The sequence below is a fragment of the Phodopus roborovskii genome, unplaced genomic scaffold, assembly GCF_943737965.1.
Source record: "Phodopus roborovskii unplaced genomic scaffold, PHOROB, whole genome shotgun sequence".
NCBI lineage: Eukaryota > Metazoa > Chordata > Mammalia > Rodentia > Cricetidae > Phodopus > Phodopus roborovskii.
Genome location: NW_026126540.1, coordinates 22,118,104 through 22,143,911, shown reverse-complemented (window position 1 = coordinate 22,143,911; position 25,808 = coordinate 22,118,104). Strand labels below are relative to the sequence as shown.

Sequence of the window (25,808 nt, the reverse complement as noted above, 5' to 3'; positions counted from 1 at the left end):
CTGCCCCCGCCCCTTTGGGTCTGGGATGGCTCCTTTAAGAACAGTGGATCCACCCCTGTAGAGGAGGGCCTATTAGAGCCTTTGCCCGGCTGTCAGTGACTCAGTGTTCGCGGGAACGCAGCCTCAGCTTCGACACCAGCCAACCCAGATCCCGAGGTGCGCCAGCGCCCAGCCCAGATCTGCACGCCTGCCAGGAGCGAGCTTAGAGCCAGTCGCCGGCTCGCTGTGCCCCTGAGCAGTCTCTGTCCTTCTGTCCAAGTCCCGCGCCCTTCTTGGGACCCCTGCCCAGCGGGCAGCACTGCCACCCTGCCGGCCATGGAGACCCCGTCCCAGCGGCGCGCCACCCGCAGCGGGGCGCAGGCCAGCTCTACTCCGCTGTCGCCCACTCGGATCACCCGACTTCAGGAGAAGGAGGACCTGCAGGAGCTCAATGACCGTCTGGCGGTGTACATTGATCGTGTGCGCTCCCTGGAGACGGAGAACGCAGGGCTGCGCCTTCGCATCACAGAGTCTGAAGAGGTGGTCAGCCGAGAGGTGTCCGGCATCAAGGCGGCCTACGAGGCCGAACTGGGGGATGCCCGCAAGACCCTCGACTCTGTGGCCAAGGAACGCGCCCGCCTGCAGCTGGAGCTGAGCAAAGTGCGTGAGGAGTTCAAGGAGCTGAAGGCTCGGTGAGTGAGGCCAGGCCGGTACCAGAGCGGCAGCAGCCACCGGTAACTGGCCATCTAGTCCCCTCCCTCCCCGGAACTGCCTCCCGCGGGTGACTGGCAGTGCCAAGGGGAATAGTCAAGACAGGACGCAGAAGGGAGGGGTCTCTGTGAAAGGGTGGGGGATATAAAGAGTAGTGGGGGCATTGGGACCAAGTAGGGTTGGCAGAAGAGCCTCATTCTGTCAAGGTGGGATTTTATAGCCATATGGATCCTGGGGGATGGGCTTCAGCAAAGCAGAACTGGCTCTACCAGGTCTCTGGACACCCGGGACACATCCGAATGGGTGAAAGGGTTTTATCAGAACTTTCTTGGCATGTTTGGCACTATGCCAATTTATCCCAACGTGGCTCTGAACACATGGTGTCCACTAAAGCATAGCTCCACACTGACATTTGTCCAGTGGTACTATAGAGGGATCAACAAGGCAGCGTAGTCTTCCCTAACAGCATGGTTGTGTTAGCATGGTCTTTTGGTTCTTGCTGGGAGCTGGGAACGTCTGGGGCTTTTCCCAGACTCTCAGGCCCACCAGAAGCACACCAGGAGCTCTGCTCCCCCGCAGATCCCACAGCCCTTGGCCTGCCTGGCCCAGGAATGCAAGGGAGGGTGGGGAGGGAGGCTGGGCACAGAGGCTAATGGCTCAGGAAATACTGTTATGCCTGGGTTATGCACCCTACTCCAGGCCCTCTCTGCTTGGCGACTTCAAGGTTTGGAAGCCCTGTCCTTTCCTCCCTCAGCCAGTGAGGAACTTTCATTTTCCTAGCCGAGCCAGACTTCACTCTGGCCCATCCTCTCAGCTGCTGCTATCTTGAACTCGCCTTATTAAACTGCTGGAATACAATGACATTTTTGAAATCCAGCCGTTAGGGAGCTTCAGGCCACTCCCGCCTCACCCATCCCTGCCCCACCCTACCCCACCCTATTTGACTCCACCTTCTTTGTAAAAAGGCCTTCCAAAGTCTGGGAAGTTTGGGCCAGGTTCTTCCTCCCCGACTCCTATGGTTCTGTGCTTCTTGGCCCTTTCTTCTGTTGTAGACCCAAGCCAAAGGGCATTGAAAATGCTTGTAGACACCTGGGGCCTTGGTAGCTTTGACCTCTCCTCCTCTTTTCCTTTTGCCCAAACTCGCCTCCCCAAACTCTCTGTGTCTGTGGTTGGTCATTACTAGATCCCAGCCCTTGGTGGTGAGTATGGTAAACCCATGGCTTCCTCAAGTGCAAACAAGTTGTGTGAACAGATGGGTCTAGCCTTTCTTTCTGCTAAAAGGAATACCTGCCCTTTTTTTTTTTTTTTTTTTTTTTTTTTTTACATCAGGGATATGAACAACTTATTGAGAAATGTATGAGGCAGGTTAGAGGAGTCCCAGTGTGTTAACCGGTTAGTGGTCTAAACTAGTTAAACCGGCCACCAAAGTTCTTGAACCCTGTGAAGAACCTGTGTAGCAGATCTGGGGACAGCATTGGTCGGAAACCGGGCCAGTGGAGTCTATAGCTTCTGGTCCATCAAGTCATGCCACTCTGCCTCTTCTGCCTCCCAGTGCAGCTGTCCAGGCCTGGAACACCAGGTGGTGCGCACATGAGGGGTACGGGCCGGGTGACGTGTGGACTTGTTATATTTAGCCACTTGGCTCTGTTCTCTACGGATCCTAACTGAGGAGGCTGGGCTTCCGGGAAGGTTGGTGGGTGTACACACCTGGGCCCAGGCTGGTGGGACGGAGTGGAGGCGGAGGAAACCAAGATGGGATGTCTGCCTTTGCCTGTAGTAGGAAGACAAATGGCTGTGGCTCTGTGTTGTGGCTGTTGAGCTCAGGCTGAGGTAGAGAAATAGCCTGAATGAAGTTTGGAAAGGAAGAAAGGAATGGGAAAGGTGACTGGTTTAATGTTTAATTAGAGCTCAGAGTTCAGTGTCAGCCTTGGAGTTAGACACAGCTGTCTGGAGACCCTGTGACAATCTTTGGCACAACCCTGCTTGGGTCTCTCAACCACAGCCACAGGCCCCTTCTTTTTCAGCTGGATTATAAGTTGGAGGGTGGGGAAGCAAACCAATGCTCTCCTTCCCTCTTCTTCTTCTCAAGGGGTTAGGACACTTCAGCTAGAAGGGGAGAGTTGGAAGGAAACATGGAGAACGTTCACCAGTTAGTTCTAGGCTGAGAGCTGGATAGACCTTACTCCAGGCAGGACAGCTTTGTGGATGAGTCAGATATGGTCCTTCCCACCCTCGTGGCTTTACAAGATACAGCAGGAGATGGGTGTAGACCACATCTGTCTTAAAAGGGAAGGATAGGGGCCTGGATGTCTGCGTCTTCTGCCTTCTCCCCACAGCATCCTGGGGTCCCTTTCCTGTCCTCCTGTCCTCTTTGGGTTTATTTAAGTGTATGTGCCACTGTGTGCATGGCAGAGCACAACTCGGGAAATATGGTTCTCTCATACTTAATGTGGGGCTTGGGGACCCAACTCACATCTTCAGGCTTGACATCAATCACTCTTCCCCACTAAACGTTCTTGATAGTCCCTTGCCTCCTTTCCTTGGAACCTCTGATAGTAATCCTAGCACTCGGGAGGCAGAGGCTGGAGGATCACTGAAAAGTTTAGGTTAGGCTAGCCTAGCTTACAAGGTTAGCCAGAGCTATAAACTGAGACTCTGTCTCAAACAACAGAAAGGAAGCAGCCTGTACTGTAGTTACTCCCCAGCTCACTGCCGCCTTGCTGGGTGCTCAATGCTCTTTTCTTTCTTCTTTGTGAGGAATGACACAAATGGAGGTCAGAGTTCAATGTGAAGGATCTGGGTCTCTCCTTCCACTACACAAGCCCCAGGGGTGGAACGCAGGTTGTCAGGCAAATGCTTTTACTCACTGAGTCATCTTGCCAGCCATCGATGAACTATTTTACTTTTCTTTAGACCTTTAAAATTTTTTACATGTATGAGTATTTTGCCTGCATTTATATATGTGCAGCATTTGCATGCCTGATGCCTGTGAAGGTCAGAAGAGGCCTCAGATTCTCTGAAACTGGAGTTACAGATGGTTGTGAGCTACCATGTAGGTGCCAGAAACTGAACCTGAGGCTTCTGCAAGAATAAGTACTCTTAACCGCTGAGCCAACTACACAGACACAGATACCACTCTTTTGTTTATTTTATTTTATTTTTTGAGACTGGCTTGGAACCAGATATGTAGAACAGGTTGGCTTCAAACTACAAAAATGTGCCTGCCTCTGCCTCTGGGGTGGTGGAGTTAAAGACACGTGTCACCATGCCAGGCCATCTCTCACACTTAGAAGAATAGATCATTGGTACTAGAGAGATGGTTCATCACTTAAGAGCACTTTAGAAGACTTGAGTTCAGTTCTCAGCATTCATGGGTAACTTAACAACTCCCTGTGACTCCAGCTACAGAGGATCTGATACCTTCTTCTGGTTTCCACAGGTCTGTGGGCAACCAGACAATACATCGTAATCACTACACACACAACCACACACACACACACACACACACTTTAATTATTTTATTTAAAAAAAAAAAAAAGACTGGTAGAATCTGGAGCCAAGGTTCTGAACAGGCACTGTGCATATGAAATTAGAATGGCAAAAGGGCTAGGGTGTGGCTCTGTGGCACAGTGCCTACCTAGCATAACCAGCCCTGTGTTCCATCCCGATCGCTCACACACACACACACACATACACCACACACACACACACACACCACACACACACCACACACACACACACCACACACACACACCACACACACACACCACACACACACACACACACAGTAGTATATTGGGTTGTAGCTAAGGCTCAATGGTAGAGTACTTGTCTAACATGCTTGGGGCCCTTTGTTTGGTCTCTAATGCTAGTCAAGTGTGGTAGCATAAGCTGTAATTCCTAGAGTTCGAGAGGCTGAGTTGGGAGAATGGTGAATTCAAAGCTAGTATGGATTATACTGAGATCCAGAGTGTGATCGGAGTATTCCTTCCATGAGAAACTTCCATGAGTGAGTCTGGGTCAGAAACGGGGACAATTCCAGACCCACAACACAGGAGAACCTCTCCCCCACCTTAAGGCCTTCATGCTAGATACCCCCACTGACAGGCTTCTGTGACCCAAGTGCAGAGAAGCAGAGAGATTCAGGCTTAAGTCTGTTGAGGCTGTAGTCACAGAACAACGGCAGAGGTTTGTCCCAAACCCGTGAGCGTCTGACTTCCGGCAGCTACTATATTAAACCCTGTCTAGCATGGAAGACAAGTTGGACATTTAACAGGCTAACTTCTGCTGCCTAGAGACCCTGCTCTGAGGCGTTTGCCTCAATCTTGAGACTTGCCTGCCCGGATGGGAAAAAGGCTGTGCTCTTTGGCAGAACTGTCACACTGATAGAGACAGGTGTCTTTGAGGACACCTGGGCCCCAGGTGCCTCTGTCCACATTCCAGTTACAAGGAAAGAAGAGGTGTAGCTAAACCTGGGGGCAGGAAAGTGCTGAAGGAGCCTAAGGGAGACACAAAAGCCATTCCTCACTAGGGTCCCCTATTGCCTTCCCCCAGCCTCAAGAGGTCAATGACACGTCTGCATGTAACTCAGTAACTCATTGTCAAGGCTGAAGCCAGGGACAGCTGGGAGGACAACTGGGAGTAGATGCTTCACCTACAGCTGTGCCCTCTGCTCTCCTTACCCTTCTCCCAGCCCTGCCCAGCTCTAACAGCTGCAGCAGCTAGACACCAGGCCGAGTCCCTTCTGTGCTCTCCTTGCCCAGTAATGTACTGAAGGTGACGCAGGCCAAACTCTAGCGTACATAGGGACACTGGAGAAGTGCAGGGGCTCCTAGCTCTCAGTAAGGTGTTCCACCAGCATGAAGACTGATAGTGTGAGGTCACAGTTAAGGCAGCTGAGGCCCTCAGTGTGGTAATTCTAGGTTCACCTTTGTCTCTAAACTGCTGTGTGACCTTGAATTGAATCAGCTGCCCTCCCTGTGTTTCCTTAACAATAAAAGAAAGGGAGTTAGAGCCTGTGATGGTTCATGCATTTAAGCTCAGCACTTGTGAGACATAGGCAGGTGGATCTTGGTGAGTTCGAGGCCAGCCTGGTCTACAAGAGCTAGTTCCAGGACAGCCTCCAAAGCTACAGAGAGAAACCCTGTCTCAAAAAACAAACAAACAAACAAACAAGCAACAAGAAGGGAGAGAGAAAAAAAGGGAGTTAGAACATCTCTCCAGACATGCCTTAGGTTTCAAAGTAGTACAATGACCCATAAAATGAGGAAAAGTCCTCTATTACCACATGAGAAGTAATAAAACACAAGCACAATCAATTGGAGTACAGTTAATAGCCAGTGCAGTTTTTTATAGAACTATTTCCCACAGCGGTGGGATTAAAACCACGTCTCTTTCCTGTCTCTCAAAGAGAGCTTGTTAGAAATGGTTAATTCTTGTGACATTACTGTCTTGGCATAGGCTTTGTTTTCACTGCTGTTGGGAAAATGAAGTTCATTTCAGTGTGTTTACCTTCAGGACAATAGAAAGGGCCCTACCATGTGGCAGGACAGAATCTGCCCCTAGCATCGACTGACCAGTTCGGGGGACTGGAAAGGAGGCTCCTGAGAAAGACAGGACTGACCTCTTTGGCTGCCAGGGTCAGATATCACATGCCAGGAGCCAGTGGGTGGTGCATAGTGACCTGGTCTGCTCACTTGCCACTCGGATTGGTGTCTCCAGCCCCAAGTTGGGCTGTGAGTAGGCCTTGGCTCTTACAAATTCTGTAAGAAAAGGGACAGTATTTGGGAGTGTGTGTGTGTGTGTGGTGGGGTGGTGTCTAGTTATAGGAGAGGAAGTCAGAATCCTGCCTGCTGAAGCCGGGAATAATTCTGGCTGGGATCCTGGGCCCAGATTGGTGAGCTGAGTCATGGTGGAGTGCAGGGTTCAGAGTGGAAGGGAGCCCCAGAGCTTGTCCAGTCGGTAAAGAAACTGCTGAGGTGGGCTTTGCTTGCATTATACCAAGCCACAGCAAGAACAAAGTCTGAATTTGGTGGGGAGACATAGAATCTCTTTAGGGCCAGCTCAGCAAGCTAGAAGCCCCCTTTTCAAGGGCCTTTTGGATATGGTGGACCATGGTGAGAAGGCTTGGGGAAATGGAAAGAAAGACTCCCTTCTCTCTCTGATGAAGCTCTGGCTCCCATCTCTGCCAGCTGGGCGAACATGCTGCATCTTTCCAGGTTTAGCTGGAATGCAGGGAGACCTGATGTCCAAAGCTTTTCTCTACTTCCTTTCCTGACCTGGGGTGTGGCTCAGACTCTTCCTGGGACAGTCAAGGTTAATAAGTGTATGCTACCAGATGGAGGGCTACTGAGTCCCGAGAAGTTGCTGCTGGGCTGAGTAACATTTCATGGGGAATCCCTAAGATCCCCCACCTTTCCTTCCCTCAGGGCATTCTATCTTCTTAGGCAACCCCTCCTTACCTTTCTGCTCTCTTTCTTTTGTCTGTCCCCACCCTGACATTTTGTGACAATATAAGCTCAACTGCTGGAACGATAGGCTAAAAAGATGAAAAGTAAAGTTCGGCAGGGGACTAAAAGGAAGGGCAAGGGCGTAGTTGTGAAGGAGCTGGTTGCTGGCTGTCTAGGACCCCTGTGCTCTGGCCTCTGGCTCTAGGCTTCTCTTTTGTACAATGCCACGTTGATACTCGCAGCAGCTGTGACTCAGGCCGGGCCCCTTGCCAGGCCCATAGCCCCTGCTGGAGTGGTGTCTGGGCATGTCAACAGGCCTCCTATCCTGTTCTGGGCACCAGAACCCTACCAGACTCTCCCTCCCCTGGAATTAAGACTTGCTTTGTCTTTGGGGAGAGCAACTGAGATCCTGGCTGCTCTGGAAGTGGATCTGAGAGGCCTCAGATCCCAGGCCTGTGTAGCAGTCCAAGAGAGGCATGAGGAAGCTGAGCTTTGCCAGCTGTGGGCACATGTGCCTGCACAGGGAGGCCGGCCCATGCTCTGATGCTTTCTGTGTGCCTTTCTTTTTCTTTTTTCCTTTCTTTTTACTTTATTTATTTATTTAGTTATTTGAGACAGGGTTTGTCTGTGTAGCCCTGGCTATTCTGGAATTCACTCTACAGTCTAGACTAGCCTCAAACTCACAGAGATCCGCCTACCCCTGCTTCCCAAGTGTTGGGACTAAACGCATTTGAAGGTGATGTTTGAAGGTGGTTAAGGGTGGTAGATTCATTAGGCCCTTGTCGTTTTCACTGGGGTCTCCCAGGACAGAGAGATGTCACCTTCTGAAGTGCCTCTATTCTGTTACTCTCCACAGCCCACTTGTGCCCTAACATCTCATTTTCTTTCTCTTCCCTTTCCTTCCAGTAATCCTCCTGCCTCACCCTCCAAAACCCTCTCTTCCCTTCTGTTTTTTGTGTTGGGAATTGAACCCAGGAAATTATACCCCAGCCCCCATGCGGTGTTCTTTGCTAGCCCCTGTCTGTTGTGAATGTCTCTGATGAGTAGATTTTTAGTGTCTGGCCCTGGGCCTCCCTAGGCTTTTGAGTCTAAGTCTGTAGCAGCACAGAAATCAGTCCAAAGGTCAGTCTAGAAGCCCTGAGCACCTGAGCTCTAAGTATCAAGGGACACAGAGAAAAAGCCAAAGATCCCACAGGTAAAACCTGGGCTGGGGTGGAGCTCAGTGGAGGTGCAGAGAATGGGTGGGACAGCTGTGGAGGGTTAGATACAGAACCCGTTCTCTACTTAATATGCAGTGTGTGCATCGTTCCTGTCTACACAATTAATATAAAGGAAACTGTGTTGTTAATGGAAAAAGGGGGGGGGCTTGGAATGTATCTTGCAAGAGCTTAAGGGTTTGGGTTTGATCCACAACACCCCATAAACACATCATCCTAGCACTTGGAAGGTGGATGCAGGAGGATCAGGTGTTTGAGGTCGCAGCTTAGGAACTTGAGACCCTGTCGTGAATAAAAATAAATAGTAAAATAACCAGTAAGGGTCTTTGTCGCGCTGGGGCTTGGGCAGGGTAGGGCCGAAAGTTTGCAAGGTAGGGGTTGCAGCCCAGGAGGGTCTGGGAGCAGCACCTCAGGACCCTGCCCAGCCATAGGGGTCACCGGAACTTTCCGGAACTTGCTCTTTCTGGCCCAGCTATGGGGAACACCGAGGGCCGGTGAGGCTGGCTGCTGGCCGGGCGGGCGGGGCGAGGCGGGTCTGTCATTCCCTCCTGCTCCTTATTTTTAGCCGAGTGTAGAGTCTGAGCGGCTGGTCCATCCCCCAGGACAGGGGAGGAAATGCAGGCCACTCCCTCTGGGTTTAGGCTGTTGCTCCCGGCAACCAGGCCAAACAGGCCGCGCGGCTTCCATATCTGGCGTCTGAGGTGGCTGAGGAGGATGACTCAGTGGGCGGGTCAGCGCCTGGCCCTGTGCCCATCCAGCCCCTCAGCCATTGCTGTCCTTCTTCCCCAAAGCAGCCCGGGAACCCCAACCTTGTCCCGCCACCCCACTCCCACCCCACCCCGTCGGCTGCTCACCTTATTCTTGGCTGCTCTGCTCCCCTCCCCCACGCCCCTCTTTGAGCCAGGATTGCCCATTGGGATGAGTTAAACCGGATACCCAGCCCTTCTTGCCCTGGCCCCCAGAGGAAGCGGGGATGCAACCCCTCCTTTGCTCAGGCCGAGCACTCTCACGACACCAGGCCTGGACCAGGACACAGGCATGAATGCAGTCTCTCTGCTCCTGAGACCACTGGACGATTTCCAGGCCCTTGCCCTGGTAATGTGGGTCTGAACGTGAGTCACCTGAGGAGCCCAGGGTTCCTACCTCTTTCCAGCTCCACTGTCGGCTCCACCCAGTCCTCCATACCAGCCCAGCGCAAATCCAGCTTTCCCACTACCACGCCCAGTGGGCTGGAGCTGGACCACACCTCTACACAGCCACAGAAGCCTAGCCCTGTTCTGATGTCTTCAAGGCCTGCCAAGGCTGAGGCCCTTCTCTCTAGGAAGGAAATGGTGTTTGGTAGAGGACAGTCGGCTGGGCAGTGGTGGTGCACACCTTTAATCCCAGCACTCAGAGGCAGAGGCAAGTGGATCTCTGTGAGTTTGAGACCAGCCTGGTCTACAGAGTGAATTCCACACAGAGAAACCTTGTCTTAAAAAAAAAAAAAAAAAAAAAAAAAAAAAAGGGCAGGGGTGGTAGAGGAGAGTCATGTAACTCGATTTTTTCCCTCTATTTTGTTAATCTATTTTAAATAACAGCAAATAATTCTGTTACAGTGTTGTTTAAACATGTAAATTACGTTGCTATCCATAAAGTATGCTTTTTTAAATTTTTTATCTTAATTTTTTGAGACAGAGTTTCTCTGTGTAGCCCTGCCTGTCCTGGAACTTGCTCTGTAGACCAGGCTGAGCTCCCGCCTGCCTCTGCCTCCGGTGTTAAAGGTGTGTGCCACCACGCAGTCAGGGCTATCCCGGAGCTGTCTATGCGTATCAGGCTGGTCTTGAACTCACTGAGATCCCCTCTGCCTCTGTACTAAAGTTGTATACGATCATGCCAGGCTTAAAACATGGTTTTGAAAGAAAAAAAAATTAAAAGAGAGATTAGCTGGGCCATGATGGTGCATGAATCCCAGGCTTTGAAGGCAGAGGCAGACAGATCTCTGAGTTTGAGTCAGCCAGGTCTACAGAGTGAGTTCTAGGACAGCCACATAGACAACTCCTGTCTTGAAAAACCAAAAAGGAAAAAGACTAGAGAAGATAGAGGAGAGTATGGGTTTGGTCCCTTCCCCCACACATTTCTTATGCTGTGCATGTGGTTCTCCAAGGTCTGAGTCATGAGCCCATGGGTGATAGTGGCTTGTTTCTTCCCCCAGATGGGGCTCCCATGCCTGACAAAGAAAACCACAAAAGCTCTTCCCTGACTCCATCTGCTTGAGGGTTCTCTCAGCTGCAGGGTGTGCCTTAGTTGTTTAATGGAGTCTCCAGTGCTGGCTGAGGCATTGGAAGGAAAAGGAAGCAAGTCCCCTGGTTTCATTGAAAGCATGTGCTGAATTGGTGCAGAGAGGAACCCAAACCCTGCTTTCCAAAGGGCCCTGGCTGTCTTACTTTTCTGTAATCACATTGGCAATAGCGCCTGTCTCTGAGGGAAGCTATAAAGATTAGCCAAGTTAATACTGTCATATAGTTAGAGCAATGCCTGGCATATATAATAAGTTCATTAGAAGTATTTGTTGCAGTCATGTGTCTGCCAGTGGTGGGCCACATACGGTGAGGGTCCCACAAACTTCTTTCATCTTGTGTGAGCATACTGTGATGTTTGCATAGTGATGAAACTAATAACTCCTTATTATATGACAACTCCATTGTTATATGACACTTGGTTATGTTGTCATAAAAACCCAACCCTGTGCATATCAGACAATACACTCCTGGAGGACAGGGCTGTTGCAGTCCGCCAAGGACAAGGGGAACCCTGGGAATTTCCCCTCTAGTGTCCGAGGAGGCTGGACCAGGAAGTCCTTGAGGCATTTTCAGAAGGTATCCTCGGCCCCATCAGGGATGGATTTGTTGAACGTGATCTGCTTTCTTCTCTCTTCTGGCTTATATCTTCATTCTCTCTATGCCTACCTGTGGTTTAAGAAGGCGGTGAGATATAGGAGGAAAGAGTCTGAGAATAGCAAGAATCATGAGAACATTGCCCTTGCCCTCCTCTGCGCCTGTTTTCTCATCTCTGAAAAGAGGGGGTCCTGTGACTCTGAGCTGGTCCTCTATCCTGAGTCTCCCCACATTCCCACCAGCAGCCAGCCCAGCAGGTGGCCTCCAGGGTGGAGAGGCCCCTGTGGGCCTTGGAACTGGCCCAACAAGCTCAGATTCTCTGTCTGCAACTTGTTTCGCCTGTGCTTTTTCTTCATTTTCTTTCCTCCCCTGAAGCTGCCTCAGCTTCGGAAAAGTTCTGAAGTCATGGAAAGTTGGGGCTGTGCTTCTAGCCAGGGCTGGGCCGGATGGCAGCCAAAACCTGAGCTGGGTTTTGACTTTATTTTTAGCTTTTCGTGCTAAGATGGAGGAGGAGAAATAGTCTGTGACTTTGGAAGGGCCTCTGCAGGAGAAAGACACTACTGCATTAAAGCATTAAATAACTTGTTTTGTGTTGTGGATGGAGTAAACACACTACACTGCGGGGGAGGGGGGGAGCAGCCTCAGGGACTCCAAACTCTTCCCTACCCTCTGTCCCCTCCCAGACCAGTAGAGCCCAGGTGGAGGGCATGATTCTTTGAAATTCCCTGAGTGTTTCCTCCCTCTGTAGCTTCCCTAGGTCTAGACTTCTCTCCTGCTTCTGGGTGAACTGCTAGGCCTGTTATATTGCTTAGAGTTTTGTGGCAGGAGAAAAATGTTGGGAGGATGCTCTTTCTGGAGTGGGTCCCCCCTTCCTTTTTAATCTTGGGGGATAATTGGCAGCTGGCTTAGTGGAGGTAGAGGTGGAGGTCGGAGGAGTCTTGGGCAAAGGTCCTTCGCCTTCACCTGGTTTGAAACATGGTTTCTTGTTTGCTGCTGCATAATCCTGGTGATGGAGCTACATGCTTCCAGAGAGCTTTTCTCAACCTCCCATCTCGTCATAGAAATGCTGGCTTTAGTGACTGAGGATCCAAACAGTTCCTCATGCTTGCAGGGCAAGTGCACAGCCCAGAACCATCTCCTCAGCCCCCGTGTTACTCTTGTTGAGGTGGGCAGGTGGCTGCCAGCAACAGACTCTTGGGTCTTCTCTGCACTCTTAGGGTCTCCTGTTCCCAGCCCTCTTTGGTACTTGTGAAGGGATTATGTCTGGAAAGTTCTCAGGCTTTCCAGAGATTTTTCAGGAAAATTTCAGGGCCTCTCTGCGTCTCTCGATCACTAGCAGAAAGAATCAGGAATGTGGGAGAGGCAGCCTCAGGTGGTAGTCTTGCTAAAGCTAAGGACAGGGTGTGGCTCCAGACTGGAAACCCATGGGTCTGGGATCCAGGGATTGACATTTGAAGTGAGAAGGGCTTAGTCCTTTCTCGGGGCTCTAATGGAGGACCTGGCTGGCCCTCCACCCTGCCAAGTTCAGGGGTCTTAAGATTAAGTCCCAAGAAGGGAAAGGTCTCATACTATGCCTCCTTGTCTTTGTCCCTCATCTCCTAGCCAGACTTTCTTTTCCCAAAGCCCCATATGGGCAAAGGGATTAGACCAATATGAAACTCAAGTTGAGAGGCGTTGGGACTTTGAGGTGGGTGTGTGGCCAAGACACTCCCAGTCTGTTTGCTCCAAGGGAGGGAAGCAAGCTGGGGGAGCCGGGTGGAGTCTAGGGGAGGAAAAGGTTAAGGCCCTGTGTGGGACGGGGGTGGGAGACAAAGGTGCCCTGTCTATTTTAGAGGGAATGGGAGGGGAAGAGGGCCAGGCATTTATATCATGCAATGTAGTTTTGCCCTTGGCCCCAGGCACGTTCCTGGGCCCTGAGTCATGGGAAGGGTAGAGAAGCAAGAAGGGGCTTTTGGGAAATCTTAGGGGAGGTAAGAACCCAGCCCCAGAAGCTCACAGATGCAAACAAACCTAATGTAAGGATGCCCTCTTCTGATAGTTGGGAGGACCACAGAGTGGTCCTATCCTAGCCAAGTGGGCTCCTTTGAAACGGACTCTGTTCTCTTTCCTAGCAATACCAAGAAGGAGGGTGACTTGCTGGCTGCCCAGGCCCGGCTCAAGGACCTGGAGGCTCTCCTCAACTCCAAGGAAGCTGCACTGAGCACTGCTCTCAGTGAAAAGCGCACACTAGAGGGCGAGCTGCATGATCTGCGGGGGCAGGTAGCCAAGGTAGGTCACCGTCTAGGGCCTTCCTGACCCCAGGGACCCAGCCTGAGGAAAGCATACTTACTCTTCTTCCTCAATCTGCCCTCGGGAGGTGTCTGGTCTGACCTGTCAGTCAGTTCCAAGGCCATTAACGTGTCCAGCATCACTTGACTGGTCTAGAACATTGTTCATCTTTCTTTAGCCACCAAGGCACATAGCACAGTGAACTTAAAACAATCCACAAACCAGCTCCATTTAACTGCATGGTGTACTATGCATAGCTCCAGATCCCTCCTCTCCTGTCTCCTCTAGACAGTCTAACCTCTTCAGAGGGACCCTGTCCACTGAGGCCATAGCAGAGTACTGATGGCTAATCGTACCGGGTGTGGGCCAATACTGTGCTGTGTGCACAGAGTCCGTTACTTTCAAAGCACTCTGATCCCTTGAAGCAGGATGGAGAAGCAGTGATGTAGTTTCATGGTCTTGCCTGCTTAGGGTGGGCCAGGCCTGGAGCCCATGACAAGCTAACGTGCCCAGGGTATTGTCCTCTCCAGGTCCTCTCCTCACCCCGCCATATCATGAAACAGGGGAGAAAGAAGCAGGCTGACTCCAAAGCCAAAGCTGGGCCCCTCTCTTCCCTCCCCAGCTCTTGTAGGTCGAATGACCAGCCTGCTCTTCCCAGGATGAATGGCTTAGCTTGTGTTTCCCGTGGGAACTTTTTCCAGGGCAGATAGGGGGTTTCCTGGTCTGTCCCTGCCTGTTGGTCCTGCTCCTTTTCCCCAGCAGCACTTCAGCTTCAACAGTGCCAGTCTTTAATGACTGGCCAGACCTTACAATGATGTGTGTATCTTCCTGCTTCTGTGCCTTTGCACACGTGCCGCTGCAGCTACTCATGTCCCTCCTCAGACTCACTGAGTAGTCTTCCCAAGCTCCTTCCTAGGATACTCTTCCATCTTCATGTCCCTCTACACTCCATATGGACCTCTAACTGCTGTGCTGTGCCAAGGAAGGGAGATCCTAAATAGGGGAGGTTATTACCGATGTTAAAGTGCTTTTTTCACTTAGTTATCTTTTATCTTGTGGGCCCCTACATGTTACAACCCATATGTTAAGATAAGAGGACGGCTTGCAGGGGTCTGTTCTCTGCTTTTGCTGTGTGGGCTCTAGAAATAGAACTTAGGTTGTTGGTCGAGTAGTAATTACTCTTACCTGCTGAGCCAACTCACTGGCCCTCAGCCTTGATTTCTTAGTGCCGTGGCCATTATTCGTGGTTACTGTGAGAATGTGAATGGACATTTGTCCCCCAGTGAGCACTGAAGGCCCTCACTGGCTCTAGACCCGTTCTCCCTGGTGATAGCTATCACTCAGGCTCTTTGCCATGTCCTGAGTACCCTCTCCATGACCTGGCCTTTCCTTTCTTTCTCTCAGCTTGAGGCAGCCCTAGGTGAGGCTAAGAAGCAACTTCAGGATGAGATGCTGCGGCGAGTGGATGCTGAGAACAGGCTGCAGACCCTGAAGGAAGAACTGGACTTCCAGAAGAACATCTATAGTGAGGTGAGCACAATGCTGTAGGGGCCCAAGGGCTGATTAGCAACAGCAGGGCCTTCGGCTCAGGATCACCTGTATACCAAACTCACCTGCCCGAAGCCCTGCACCAGTGGCATTTACCCAGCTCTCAGGCTAATGGAGGGCTGCCTGTGGCCTATAGGGTTAAGGCAAGGCAGGGAGCGCGGGCTTCTGGGTCTCAGCCTCTAAGGAGCCATTCTGATGTACATTCCTGTGTCATGAACCCTTTCAGGAGCTTCGTGAGACCAAGCGCCGGCATGAGACCCGGCTTGTGGAGATTGATAACGGGAAGCAGCGTGAATTTGAGAGCCGGCTGGCGGATGCCTTGCAGGATCTGAGGGCCCAGCATGAGGACCAGGTGGAACAGTATAAGAAGGAGCTAGAGAAGACATACTCTGCCAAGGTGCTGGCCTCACGCCATCCCCTCCCTGGTGCTGCCTCAGTGGCCTATCCTTATCCGTGCTGGGAGTGCCTTGGGGATGGGTGGATGGGGGCAGAGAGATTGAGCCAGGACCTGAGGCTGCAGCAGTGACACCATCCTCAGGTCCCTAGCTCAGTCCCTCCAGGTTCCTGTCCTAATACCCTATGCTCCCTGCAGCTGGATAACGCCAGGCAGTCTGCCGAGAGAAACAGCAACCTAGTGGGGGCAGCCCACGAGGAGCTCCAGCAGTCTCGCATCCGCATCGACAGCCTCTCAGCCCAGCTCAGCCAGCTCCAGAAGCAGGTGATGCCCCATTTACCCTTTCCACCAGGGCGCTGGGCTAAGCAGATCTGCAGAAGCCCATTGGGAAGAGGGACCACAGGAGCACACACTGTGGTTTGGAGTCTGATGTCTGCCTGGTGTCCCAGCATCCCCCTTCAGCTTGCCTTGGTCCTCAGAGCTTCTCTTACCTTTGTATGAAAGGTTTTTCCTGTTTATTGTGCATGCTGGGGATTGAACCGGAGGCCTCAGGTGTGGCAAACAGGTGCCCTATTTGAAAATGGAGATTACCTTGGACTGGGCTAGTGGCTCAGTTGGTAGAGTGCTTGCTTATCGTTCATGAAGCCCTGGGTCTGTCCCCAGCACGACACAGAACTGGGCATGGTGGTACAGGCCTCATCCCAGGCTGGAGTGTCAGGTTCTTAGGGTCATCCTCAGCCATATAGCAAGTTTGAGACCAGCCCAGACTACATGAGACCCTGTCTCAAAAAAAAGAAAAGAAGCCAGGCAGTGGTGGCACACAATTTTAATTCCAGCACTTGGGAGGCATAGAGAGGAGGATCTCTGAGTTCAAGGCTAACCTGGTTAAAAAAACAAAAACAAAAAAACCAAAACCAAATAAAAATTAAAAAATGCTTAAAATAAAAAAAGAAAAAGATGGAAAATGGTGAACATTCCTGTCCTCCCCAATTTACAGATCTGTCATAACACTGCAGTGTGAAATATTACAAGTAATAGTATGTGACTCTAGCCTCAGAATGAGAGGTTTAAATTAGATATTAGAAAGAGCTTCCTGGTCACTGGATAAGGCCATGGTGGTCCTCGTCTCTCTTTCTCTCTCTCTCTCTTTTTTTTTTTTTTTTTTTTTTCTTTTTTTGAGACAGGATCTCTGTGTAGCCTTGGCTGTCCCAGAGTTCACTGTGTAGACCAGGCTGGCCTTGAACTTACAGAGGTCTGCCTGCCTCTGCCTCACGAGTGCTGGGATTAAAGGCGTGTACCACCACCACCACCACCTGTCTCGCCATGGGGTTTCTAAGGAGAGCCCACAGATCCTGAGTGTCCCTCCCTCTACATTACTTTCGGCCCTTGGGAGCTCATCACACCTACCTTTCTCACCCACCTTAGTTGGCAGCCAAGGAAGCAAAGCTGCGTGACCTGGAGGACTCCCTGGCTCGCGAGCGGGATACCAGCCGGCGGCTGCTGGCTGAAAAAGAGCGAGAGATGGCTGAGATGCGGGCAAGGATGCAGCAGCAGCTGGATGAGTATCAGGAGTTGCTGGACATCAAGCTGGCCCTGGACATGGAGATCCATGCCTATAGAAAGCTCCTGGAGGGCGAGGAGGAGAGGTGAGCCAGGAGGGGTCAAAGGATGTTGGCAAGAGCCTCTGGTCTGCAATTACCGTGGCTAACCCCCACCTTGTCCACCTGCCCAGGCTACGCCTGTCCCCCAGCCCTACCTCGCAGCGCAGCCGTGGTCGCACCTCTTCTCACTCATCCCAGACTCAGGGTGGGGGCAGCGTCACCAAAAAGCGCAAGCTGGAGTCCACTGAGAGCCGGAGCAGCTTCTCACAGCATGCTCGCACTAGCGGGCGTGTGGCTGTGGAGGAAGTTGATGAGGAGGGCAAGTTTGTGCGGCTGCGCAACAAGTCCAACGAGGTAGGCCTCTGGATCAGGGTCTTGTGTTCAGTAGCTGGGCGACATTGGTTCTCATGGAGCATCCGTCTCTCTGTCGGGGAGTTTGGAGTGTGTGGCAGCCCCCACATTTCTAAATTGTTGGGAAGAGGAAAAATAGCAGTGAGTGTGGCACAGCATACATGTCCACACAGTCACAGTAGAACCCTTGAGAGATAGGCTAGAGAGGTTAGTGGGTTTGAATACCAGAGATGGTGGTGGCAGGCCTGGGTTTTTGTTTTTGTTTATTTGTTTTTTGAGATGGGATCTTGTCCAGGCTGGTTTTGATCTTCTGGGATCAAGCTATCCCCTCTGCCTCAGTACCAACCTCTGTGGTAGCTGGGACTACTGGTGTACACTACGGCATCTGGCCTACCTGGGCTCTTTGGTGAGGGAAGTACCAGGTTGAGCCTCCCCATTCTCTTCCCTCCCCCACTGGCAGGACCAATCCATGGGCAACTGGCAGATCAAACGTCAGAATGGCGATGACCCCTTGATGACATATCGCTTCCCACCAAAATTCACTCTAAAGGCTGGGCAGGTGGTGACGGTGAGTTGGAAGGGTGTTTGGGACTGTGGAGTGAAAAGCTGGCCTCTGGGCAGGAGCGTTAAGAATAAACTGTCTTTTCGCAGATCTGGGCTGCAGGCGCTGGGGCCACCCATAGCCCCCCTACTGACTTGGTGTGGAAGGCACAGAACACCTGGGGCTGCGGGAACAGCCTTCGTACAGCTCTCATCAACTCCACTGGGGAAGTGAGTATTTTGCAGTCTGGACTGGGCTCCCCCTGGTGGCCATAATGGGAGCCAGCTACCCTCAACCCAATGCAACCTGCCCATGTAGGATCCCTTTCCAAGTGCCCGCCCAGTAAGCAAGCTAGAAGTCTCCCCAGTAGGGTGATGGGTGGAAGTCTGCCAGTGAATGTTGCTAGCCACACACTCAGCCTAAAGAGGGCTGAGCTCCCAGTGGTGTCCTCCAGCGTCAGAGGTCAGAGCAAACAGCCAGTTAGATAAAGGGCAGAGCGTAGGAAGGTTCTAGGTGGGAAGGTTCTGGGAAGGATACCACGGGTAGATAGACTGCATGGCTCTCACCCCCTGACTCTTGGGTGCCTGGGCCTATGTCCCCATAGGAAGTGGCCATGCGCAAGCTGGTGCGTTCAGTGACCATGGTTGAGGACGATGAGGATGAGGATGGAGATGATCTGCTCCATCACCACCACGTGAGTGGCAGCCGCCGCTGAGACCCAGCCCACATGGGTAGCCCTACCAGCCTAGGGCAGCTCTCCCACCTCCATGCCAAAGTCTTTTCATTAAAGAATGTTTTGGAATGCCACTTGCTGCCCTGGCCTTTCTTCTCTCTCCTCCCTCTACCTTGAACAGGGAACCCAGGTGTCTGGTAAGGAAGGTAGTGGGAACTTTCTGGTGCCCTGGACTGTTCCACGGTGGCAGTGGACAAGGATCTGGATTTGTCTCCTGGGACGGGGATGGGAGGACAGAGATGGCTCCCACCCTGCCTGTCTTTCCCATGCCCATTGCATGCCTCCCTCTTGTCTCTTCCTTACCTGTTGCATGCTTCTCCTCTCCCTTATTTCCCCACACAGTGTTTTCTCTCGTTCCTGTCCCCTCACAAATTAAATATCCCCACCTTTGATCTGACCTCCGTCCCAATTTCCCTGTAAGTTTCTAGGGTTCAGGAGAGCGTGAAAGCCACGGCTCTCCATCTCGAAGCCTTCCTGGCCATGCTCCCTGTCCTTCCTCCCAGCCACAGGCCTCCCAAGTCCCTCTTGACTCCAGCTGTCTGGCTAAAGAGGCCACCTTTGTGCCCAATGGCCAGGAAACTATAGGAGCCCAGAGCCTGGTCCTAAGCAGTCAGTCCCAGACGCACTGTCCCTCCTGAGCCTTGTCTCCCTTCCCAGGGCTCCCACTGCAGCAGCTCGGGGGACCCCGCCGAGTACAACCTGCGCTCGCGCACCGTGCTGTGTGGGACTTGTGGGCAGCCTGCCGACAAGGCTGCCAGTGGCTCAGGAGCCCAGGTGGGCGGATCCATCTCCTCTGGCTCTTCTGCCTCCAGTGTCACAGTCACTCGAAGCTACCGCAGTGTGGGGGGCAGTGGGGGTGGCAGCTTCGGGGACAGCCTAGTCACCCGCTCCTACCTCCTGGGCAACTCCAGTCCCCGGACCCAGGTGAGTCATCCTCAGTTTGCCTCTGCCCTATAGCAGGACACTGCTCACTGAGCAGCAGGGCAGGGCAGGCCATGGGAGTGGGGCCCTCCTCTCTGTAGCCCCTCTTGCACCCTGCCCCTCCTGTCTGAACCCCAGACTTGAGGGCAGGGCCAGAGCCAGAGGGTGAGGGTTGGGGAGACATACACCCCTTTGGGGTCCGGGAGGGAGGGGAAGGGCCAGCCACTGTGCTCACGCCTCTGCATTCTCTTCTCTCTTAGAGCTCCCAGAACTGCAGCATCATGTAATCTGGGACCTGCCAGGCAGGGTGGGGCCAGAGGCCACCTGCTCCCGCCTCACCTCATGCCCACCTCCTGCTTTGCACCTAAGGGGAGCAGGCCTGAAGCCAAAGAAAAAAAAATATTTCCTGCCTTTGGTTTTTTTTTCTTCTATTTTTTTTTTTTTCTAAGAGAAGTTATTTTCTACAGTGGTTTTATACTGAAGGAAAAACACAAGCAAAAAAAAAAAAAGTCTCTATCTTAATCCTAAGTCCTTCCTGTACTTTCCCTGTATCTGCCTTAAAACCAAGGGGCTTCTCCAGGGAGCCCGGGGAAAGGACTGCTTTTCTAGCGGCTAGTTTTTGTCCTGCCGCAGCCTTGTGCTCACCCCAGCACCCCGTGACATGGTGCCTGAGAGGCAGGCATGGAGTTCTCTTCATCAGCCTCCTCCAGACAGCTGGCCCACTGTCAGGCCAGCTGCAGAGAAAGGGGGTGCAGAGGGGAAGGCTGAGAGAGGCCAAGCCCCTCCTGCTTCCACCACACTTGGCTGAGGCGCCTCTGCCTGCCCCTCCCTAGCCTGGGGTCAGGGTTCTCCCGGGTACCTCTGCCATGCTTGCTTTTTCTGTATTTTATTTAGACAAGGATGGGAATGAGTGAAAGAAGGAGGGAAGGTCAGTTTGAGCCTGGTGGGCCCTGTCCCATCACTGGAAGGCAAAATCAAGCAGGGTACAGGAAGGGTGAGAAAGTAGGGTGCTGGGAAGGGAGAGAGCCTGCAGGGCGCTGCCACAGGGGAGGCCTGTGAGTAGAGTAGAGGGTATGGTGATTGGTGGTTATGGTAAACACTAAGGAGCCCTTCATTTCCCATCTGCACCTCTGCTCTCCCTCCAAATCAATACACTAGTTGTTTCCATCCTGGATGCCGTGCTGTCTGTCTTTGTTGGGGGTCACGTGTGTTTTGAGGGGCAGACACATGCACACACAGATGCCCCGTGTCCCTGCATATTCAGTGCTATGCAGCCTCCCGCTTGTGTAGGGCCACAGGAAGATGTGAAGGTGCATGCTGGGTACTGCAGGGAGCTTCTGTGAAGACTGGCACATGTGGGCTTCACCCACCCAGTACTGGTCCAGCACCTTCTAAATGGGGCCCTCACGTGTCAATCAGAAGCAGCAGAGTTTCCCTTGCAAAAGGCCAAACCTGTAGTCCCAGCACGCTGGATGCTTCAATTGCCTTGGTAGGATGAGATATTCTCAGGGGTAGGAAAGCCAGGTGTGGCTCATACCTGTAATTTCAACACCTGGGAAGCAGGGGCAGGAGGACTGTTACAAGTTCAAGGCCAGCCTGGTTTACACACACACACACACACACACACACACACACACACACACACACAAAGACAAGAAAAAGGATAGGGTCTGGGAGTTTGAGACTAGCCTAGGATACACGAGACCCTAGGTAGAAAAGCTGGGCATTCAGTCAAGAGTGATTGAGGGCTGAAAAGATGGCTCAGAAGGTAAGAGCTTGTACTGCTCTTGCAGAGGACCTGAGTTTGGTTCCCAGCATACCTATCTGGTGGCTCACAACTGCCTATAACTCCAGTTCTAGGGCACCCGACATGTCTTCAGGTCTCCAGGAGCAGCTGCTTTGTATTTTTACCCTCTAATTAAACAAACCGAGATATAGTGTTGTGTGCCTCTAATTTCAGCATTCCAGAGGTGGAGGCAGGTGGAAGATTCCAAGTTTGAGGCCAGCCTGTTATATATAGCAAGTTCCAGCAACCAGGGCTACACAGAAGACCCTTTCCTTCCCCCCCCCCCACTTTGGTTTTTTGGAGACAGGGTTTCTCCATGTAGCTTTAGAGCCTGTCCTGTAGCTATTGTAGACCAGGCTTGTCTTGAACTCACAAAGTTCCACCTGCCTCTGCCTCCCAAGTGCTGGGATTAAAGGTGTGTGCCACCACTGCCGGCTCAAGAGACCCTGTCTTTAAAAAAGTGTGGTGGCGTTGAGGGCCAATGAGATGGCTTCATAGGTAAAGGCACTTGCTAACCTAAGCTGCATCTCTAAGACCCACCTAGTGAGAGGAGAGAATGAATTCCTACACACTGTTCTCGGACCAGGTGCATGCCTGTCCTGTGATACCATTCTTGGGAAGACTGAACAAATGACTACCAACCCCAGCTCGAGAAATGGCAATAGATCAAAGTCATGAACCACAAAAGCCCAACGTGGTGAACCAGTGAATTTTTTTGGGGGGGGGATAACTGGTGCTGCCTCACCAGAGCTCACCCCAGCATGGATGACGGCTCATAAAAGCTGGACATGAGCTCACTTCATAACCTGCAGGCAGCTCTATAGATTAGAGATGCCTTTCCAGATGGCTCAGGGGCCCAGGCCTCTTCCTGGAAGCTCAGCTAGTCTCTGCTTCTAGGCAGCTTAGTTTGAGTTTCTGAGTAGTCCTTACTGTCTATATATACTTGAGGGAAGAGCCTAATGAATCTGGTCAGTTTGGGGAACTTCCTGAAGCTATTAAGTTACTTACTTCCCTGTATCAGGACAAAGTATTGGGTCTTTCTTTGGACCGCCAGTTCTCAAATAATGACACAGAGGCTTTTTATTATTGGCTATGAAAGCTTGGCCTTAGCTTAGGCTTGTTCCCAGCTAGATCTTAAAACTTAAATTAACCTGTTTAATTATATTAATCTACGTTCTTCCACGAGGCTCCTTCCTGCTCCTCAGTTCCATACATCAGACTTTCTGTGTCTGGCTGGTGAATCTCCCACACCTTAGATTCTTTCCCAGAGTTCCTGTCTTTCCTGGAAGTCCTGCCTCTCCTCTCCTGCATTCAGCTTTTTAGTAAACCAATCAGAAGGTGTCTTAGGCAGGTGAGGAAGGACAGAGACACATCTTCACATAGTGTACAAAAATTACCCCCACACTTCCTGAGCTTAACAAGTGTCCCCCACCCCCAGCAAGATGGAGTGTTTCACTTTCTGTTAGGTAAGTAGGAAACCTCTGTTTTACCCCCACATTGCCTCTCTGTGTAGCCTTGGCTGTCCTGGAACTCCCTGTGTAGACCAAGCTGGCCTCGAACTCACAGAGATCTGTCTGCCTCTGCCTCTCTATTGCTGGGGCCAAAGGATCAATGGTGTGGGTCACCATGCCCAGTCCTAACATCCTTGTCTTAATAAGCTCCCCTCCAAGATGAAAGTTTTTTAACAATATTTTTATTTTGAACTGTGTGCAGTGAGTGTATGTCCCTGTGTGAGACCAGAAGAGTGTGTTGGATCTCTTAGGTTGGACTTAAGCTTAGGTTGGAAACCAAGCTCAGGTACTCTGCAGGAGGAGTATGAACTCTTCACTGCTGAGACATTTCTCCAGCCCCAAGATGAAAGGTTTTAATCTCAAAGGAGGCTGCTATACAATGCCTCTACCCACAATAAATAAATGTCATATTAAAAATCACTTTAATTCATTGAGAGTGCCATTGTGCTGTTTGTAGGCAGAAACACTTGCTTAACATCCTGGCTGCTCTGGTCCATCCCTAGCATGGAAAAAAGAAAGAACAGGATATGGTTTTCATGCCTGTAATCCCAACATTTAGGACCACATTGGGAGGATTACCATGAGTTTGAGGTGAGACCCGGTAAGAAATTTAAAATAAATAAGCAAATAAACAAACAAAAAGCTGGGTGGTGGTGGCCCCACACCTTTAGTCCTAGTACTCCCAGCACTTGGGAAACAGAGGCATGTGTATCTCTGTGAGTCTGTGAAGATGGAGTTTCTGTTCTGCCCGGTCCTGCAGCTATTTAGTCCCAAATAAATACACAGAGGCTTATATTATTTATAAACCGTTTGGCTGATGGCTCAGGCTTCTTATTGGCTGGCTCTCAATTATTAACCAATTTCTATTAAACTATATTACCTCGAGATTGTGGCTTACCCATAATGTTCCAGGATGTTACTCTTCTGAGGCTATATGGCATCTCTCTGGCAGCTCCTCTCTGCCTTCCTCTTCCCAGTATTCCAGTCTGGTAGTCCCGCCTATACGTCCTGCCTGGCTGCTGGCCAATCAGTATTCATTCATCATCCAATAAGAGAAACATACATTCACAGCCTACAGAAAGACATCCCCTAGTAAGTTCGAGGCCAGCTTGGTCTACAGAGTGAGTTCCAGGACAGCCAGGGCTGTTACACAGAGAAACCCTGTCTCACACAGAGAGAGAGAGACAGAGAGAGAAGCAAGCAGCGTGTTTGGAATTGGAAAAATAATTTAGGGGCAGGAGAAGAAATTAATGAAAGAATCATGCTGCACAAGTCCTTGACATCTCCTAGGCTGAGGCCCCACAGCCTCAGCGGAAGGGGTTGGTGAGAATCCAGCCTGGGTTGACATCCTCTCCCAACCCCGCACAATTGCAGCAAGGATCTAGCAGATAATGGAGTCCCAGTCCACTGTTATAGGATGTTCATATATGTCCCTTCCATCCAGAACACCTGGGGGCGCCAGGAATCAGTGCGCGCGCAGGAGGGGGTGGGGCAGGGCTCAGAGCCAACAGGAGAAACTGAGCCGACAGGACAGCCGAGGAAGCCTGAGGCTTTACCTTCTCTGTGCAGTGGGAACTCCTGCATCCACTGGTCCCAAAGCCAGTTCTTGACTGGGCTGAGGGCCATTAAGGCAGTGCTAAAATACGGTGGCAAACTGGCGTGAGTGTAGAATCCGCAGTTAGTGTCTTCGTACTCTTGGTTTTTCATGAGATACACACAACTCAGCATTCAGGTTTCAAAGGAATGCTTTGTCCATATTTTTGTCAAAAATGTAATACAGGGCTGGCGAGACGGCCTGAGTTTGGTATCTGGAGCCCACATGGTGAGAGATGGGATTCCCAAAACTTGTACTCTGCCCTCCATATGAGCACACACACACACACATTAATGAATATCTTTTAAGAAAAATAATGTGCCTGGGCAGTGGTAGCACACACCTTTAATCCCTGCACTTGGGAGTCAGAGGCAGGTGGATCTATGAGTTCGAGGCCAGACTGGTCTACAGAGCAAGTTCCAGGACAAGACTCCAAAGAGTCAGAGAAACCCTGTCTCGACAACTCCCCCCCCCCCAACCCCCGCTTCCAAGAAAAAAAAAAAAAAAGTGTTGCTGGAGAGATGGTTCAGCGGTTCGGAGCTCTGGCTGCTCTTCCAGAGGTCCTGGAGATCAATTCTCGGCACCAACATGGAAGCTCACAACTTTCTGTAACTACAGCCTAAGGGATCTGATACCCTTATACAGACATACATATTGTGGACAAAACACTAACACATGTGAAATAAAAATAAATACAATTTAAAAAGGGCACATGCCTTTAATCTCAGCACTGGAAAGGCAGAGACAGACAGATCTTTGTGGGTTTCAGACCAGTCTGGTTTACAAAGCAAGTTCTAGGACAGCCAGAGCTGTTACACAGAGAAACCCTGCCTCAAAATAAACAAATAAAAAAAGAAAGAAAAGAGAAAGAATGCAATACATCCTTGTAAATCGATACACTTTTTCCCTCTCTCTTTACAAATATAAGGGACTCTGGCCTCCATGCACACCTTCATTAATGTGGTGCTCACAAACTCATGCAGATACACATTCACAAAAATAAGCATAAGTAAATCTTTTGTAAAGAAATCCTTGTCACTCATCCCTCAAAAACCATTGATGGCTTCCCTCAGTGCCTTTATATTTAGCTCAGCACTCACTGGCTTTTCTTTTCTATCTGGCTTGTACTTTGGAGTAATGATTTTTTTTTTTTTTTTTTTTAATAAATGACTGTATTTTCAAGTAGTTATTGTTTTTGAGACAGGGTCCCATGCAGCTCTGGCTGGCTTCAGGCTGGGTGTGACTCCTGCTTCCCCTGCTCCTCCTAGTGGTGGATTACCGGTATAGCGTCACGAGACCCAGCTGTCTGTTTTGAGACAAAGGAAGAAGGC

The 25,808-nt window shown here is 51.1% G+C and overlaps 1 protein-coding gene across 2 annotated transcripts; it reads left to right on the top strand.

Annotated features, from left to right (window-relative positions):
* Positions 1–70: 70 nt before the first annotated feature.
* On the top strand, positions 71–20,758 carry Lmna (lamin A/C). 2 transcript variants are annotated; one of them, XM_051199305.1, is made up of 12 exons: positions 71–671; positions 13,341–13,497; positions 14,902–15,027; positions 15,272–15,442; positions 15,638–15,763; positions 16,865–17,085; positions 17,172–17,394; positions 17,852–17,959; positions 18,043–18,162; positions 18,537–18,626; positions 19,323–19,589; positions 19,847–20,758. In XM_051199305.1, the coding sequence occupies exons 1-12, from the start codon at positions 316–318 to the stop codon at positions 19,871–19,873; spliced, it is 1,992 nt and encodes a 663-aa protein (XP_051055262.1). In that variant the 5' UTR covers positions 71–315; the 3' UTR covers positions 19,874–20,758. The 2 variants fall into 2 exon arrangements, with proteins under 2 accessions (XP_051055262.1, XP_051055263.1); XM_051199306.1 differs by lacking the exon at positions 71–671 and adding an exon at positions 8,816–8,850.
* The last annotated feature ends 5,050 nt before the right edge of the window (positions 20,759–25,808 follow it).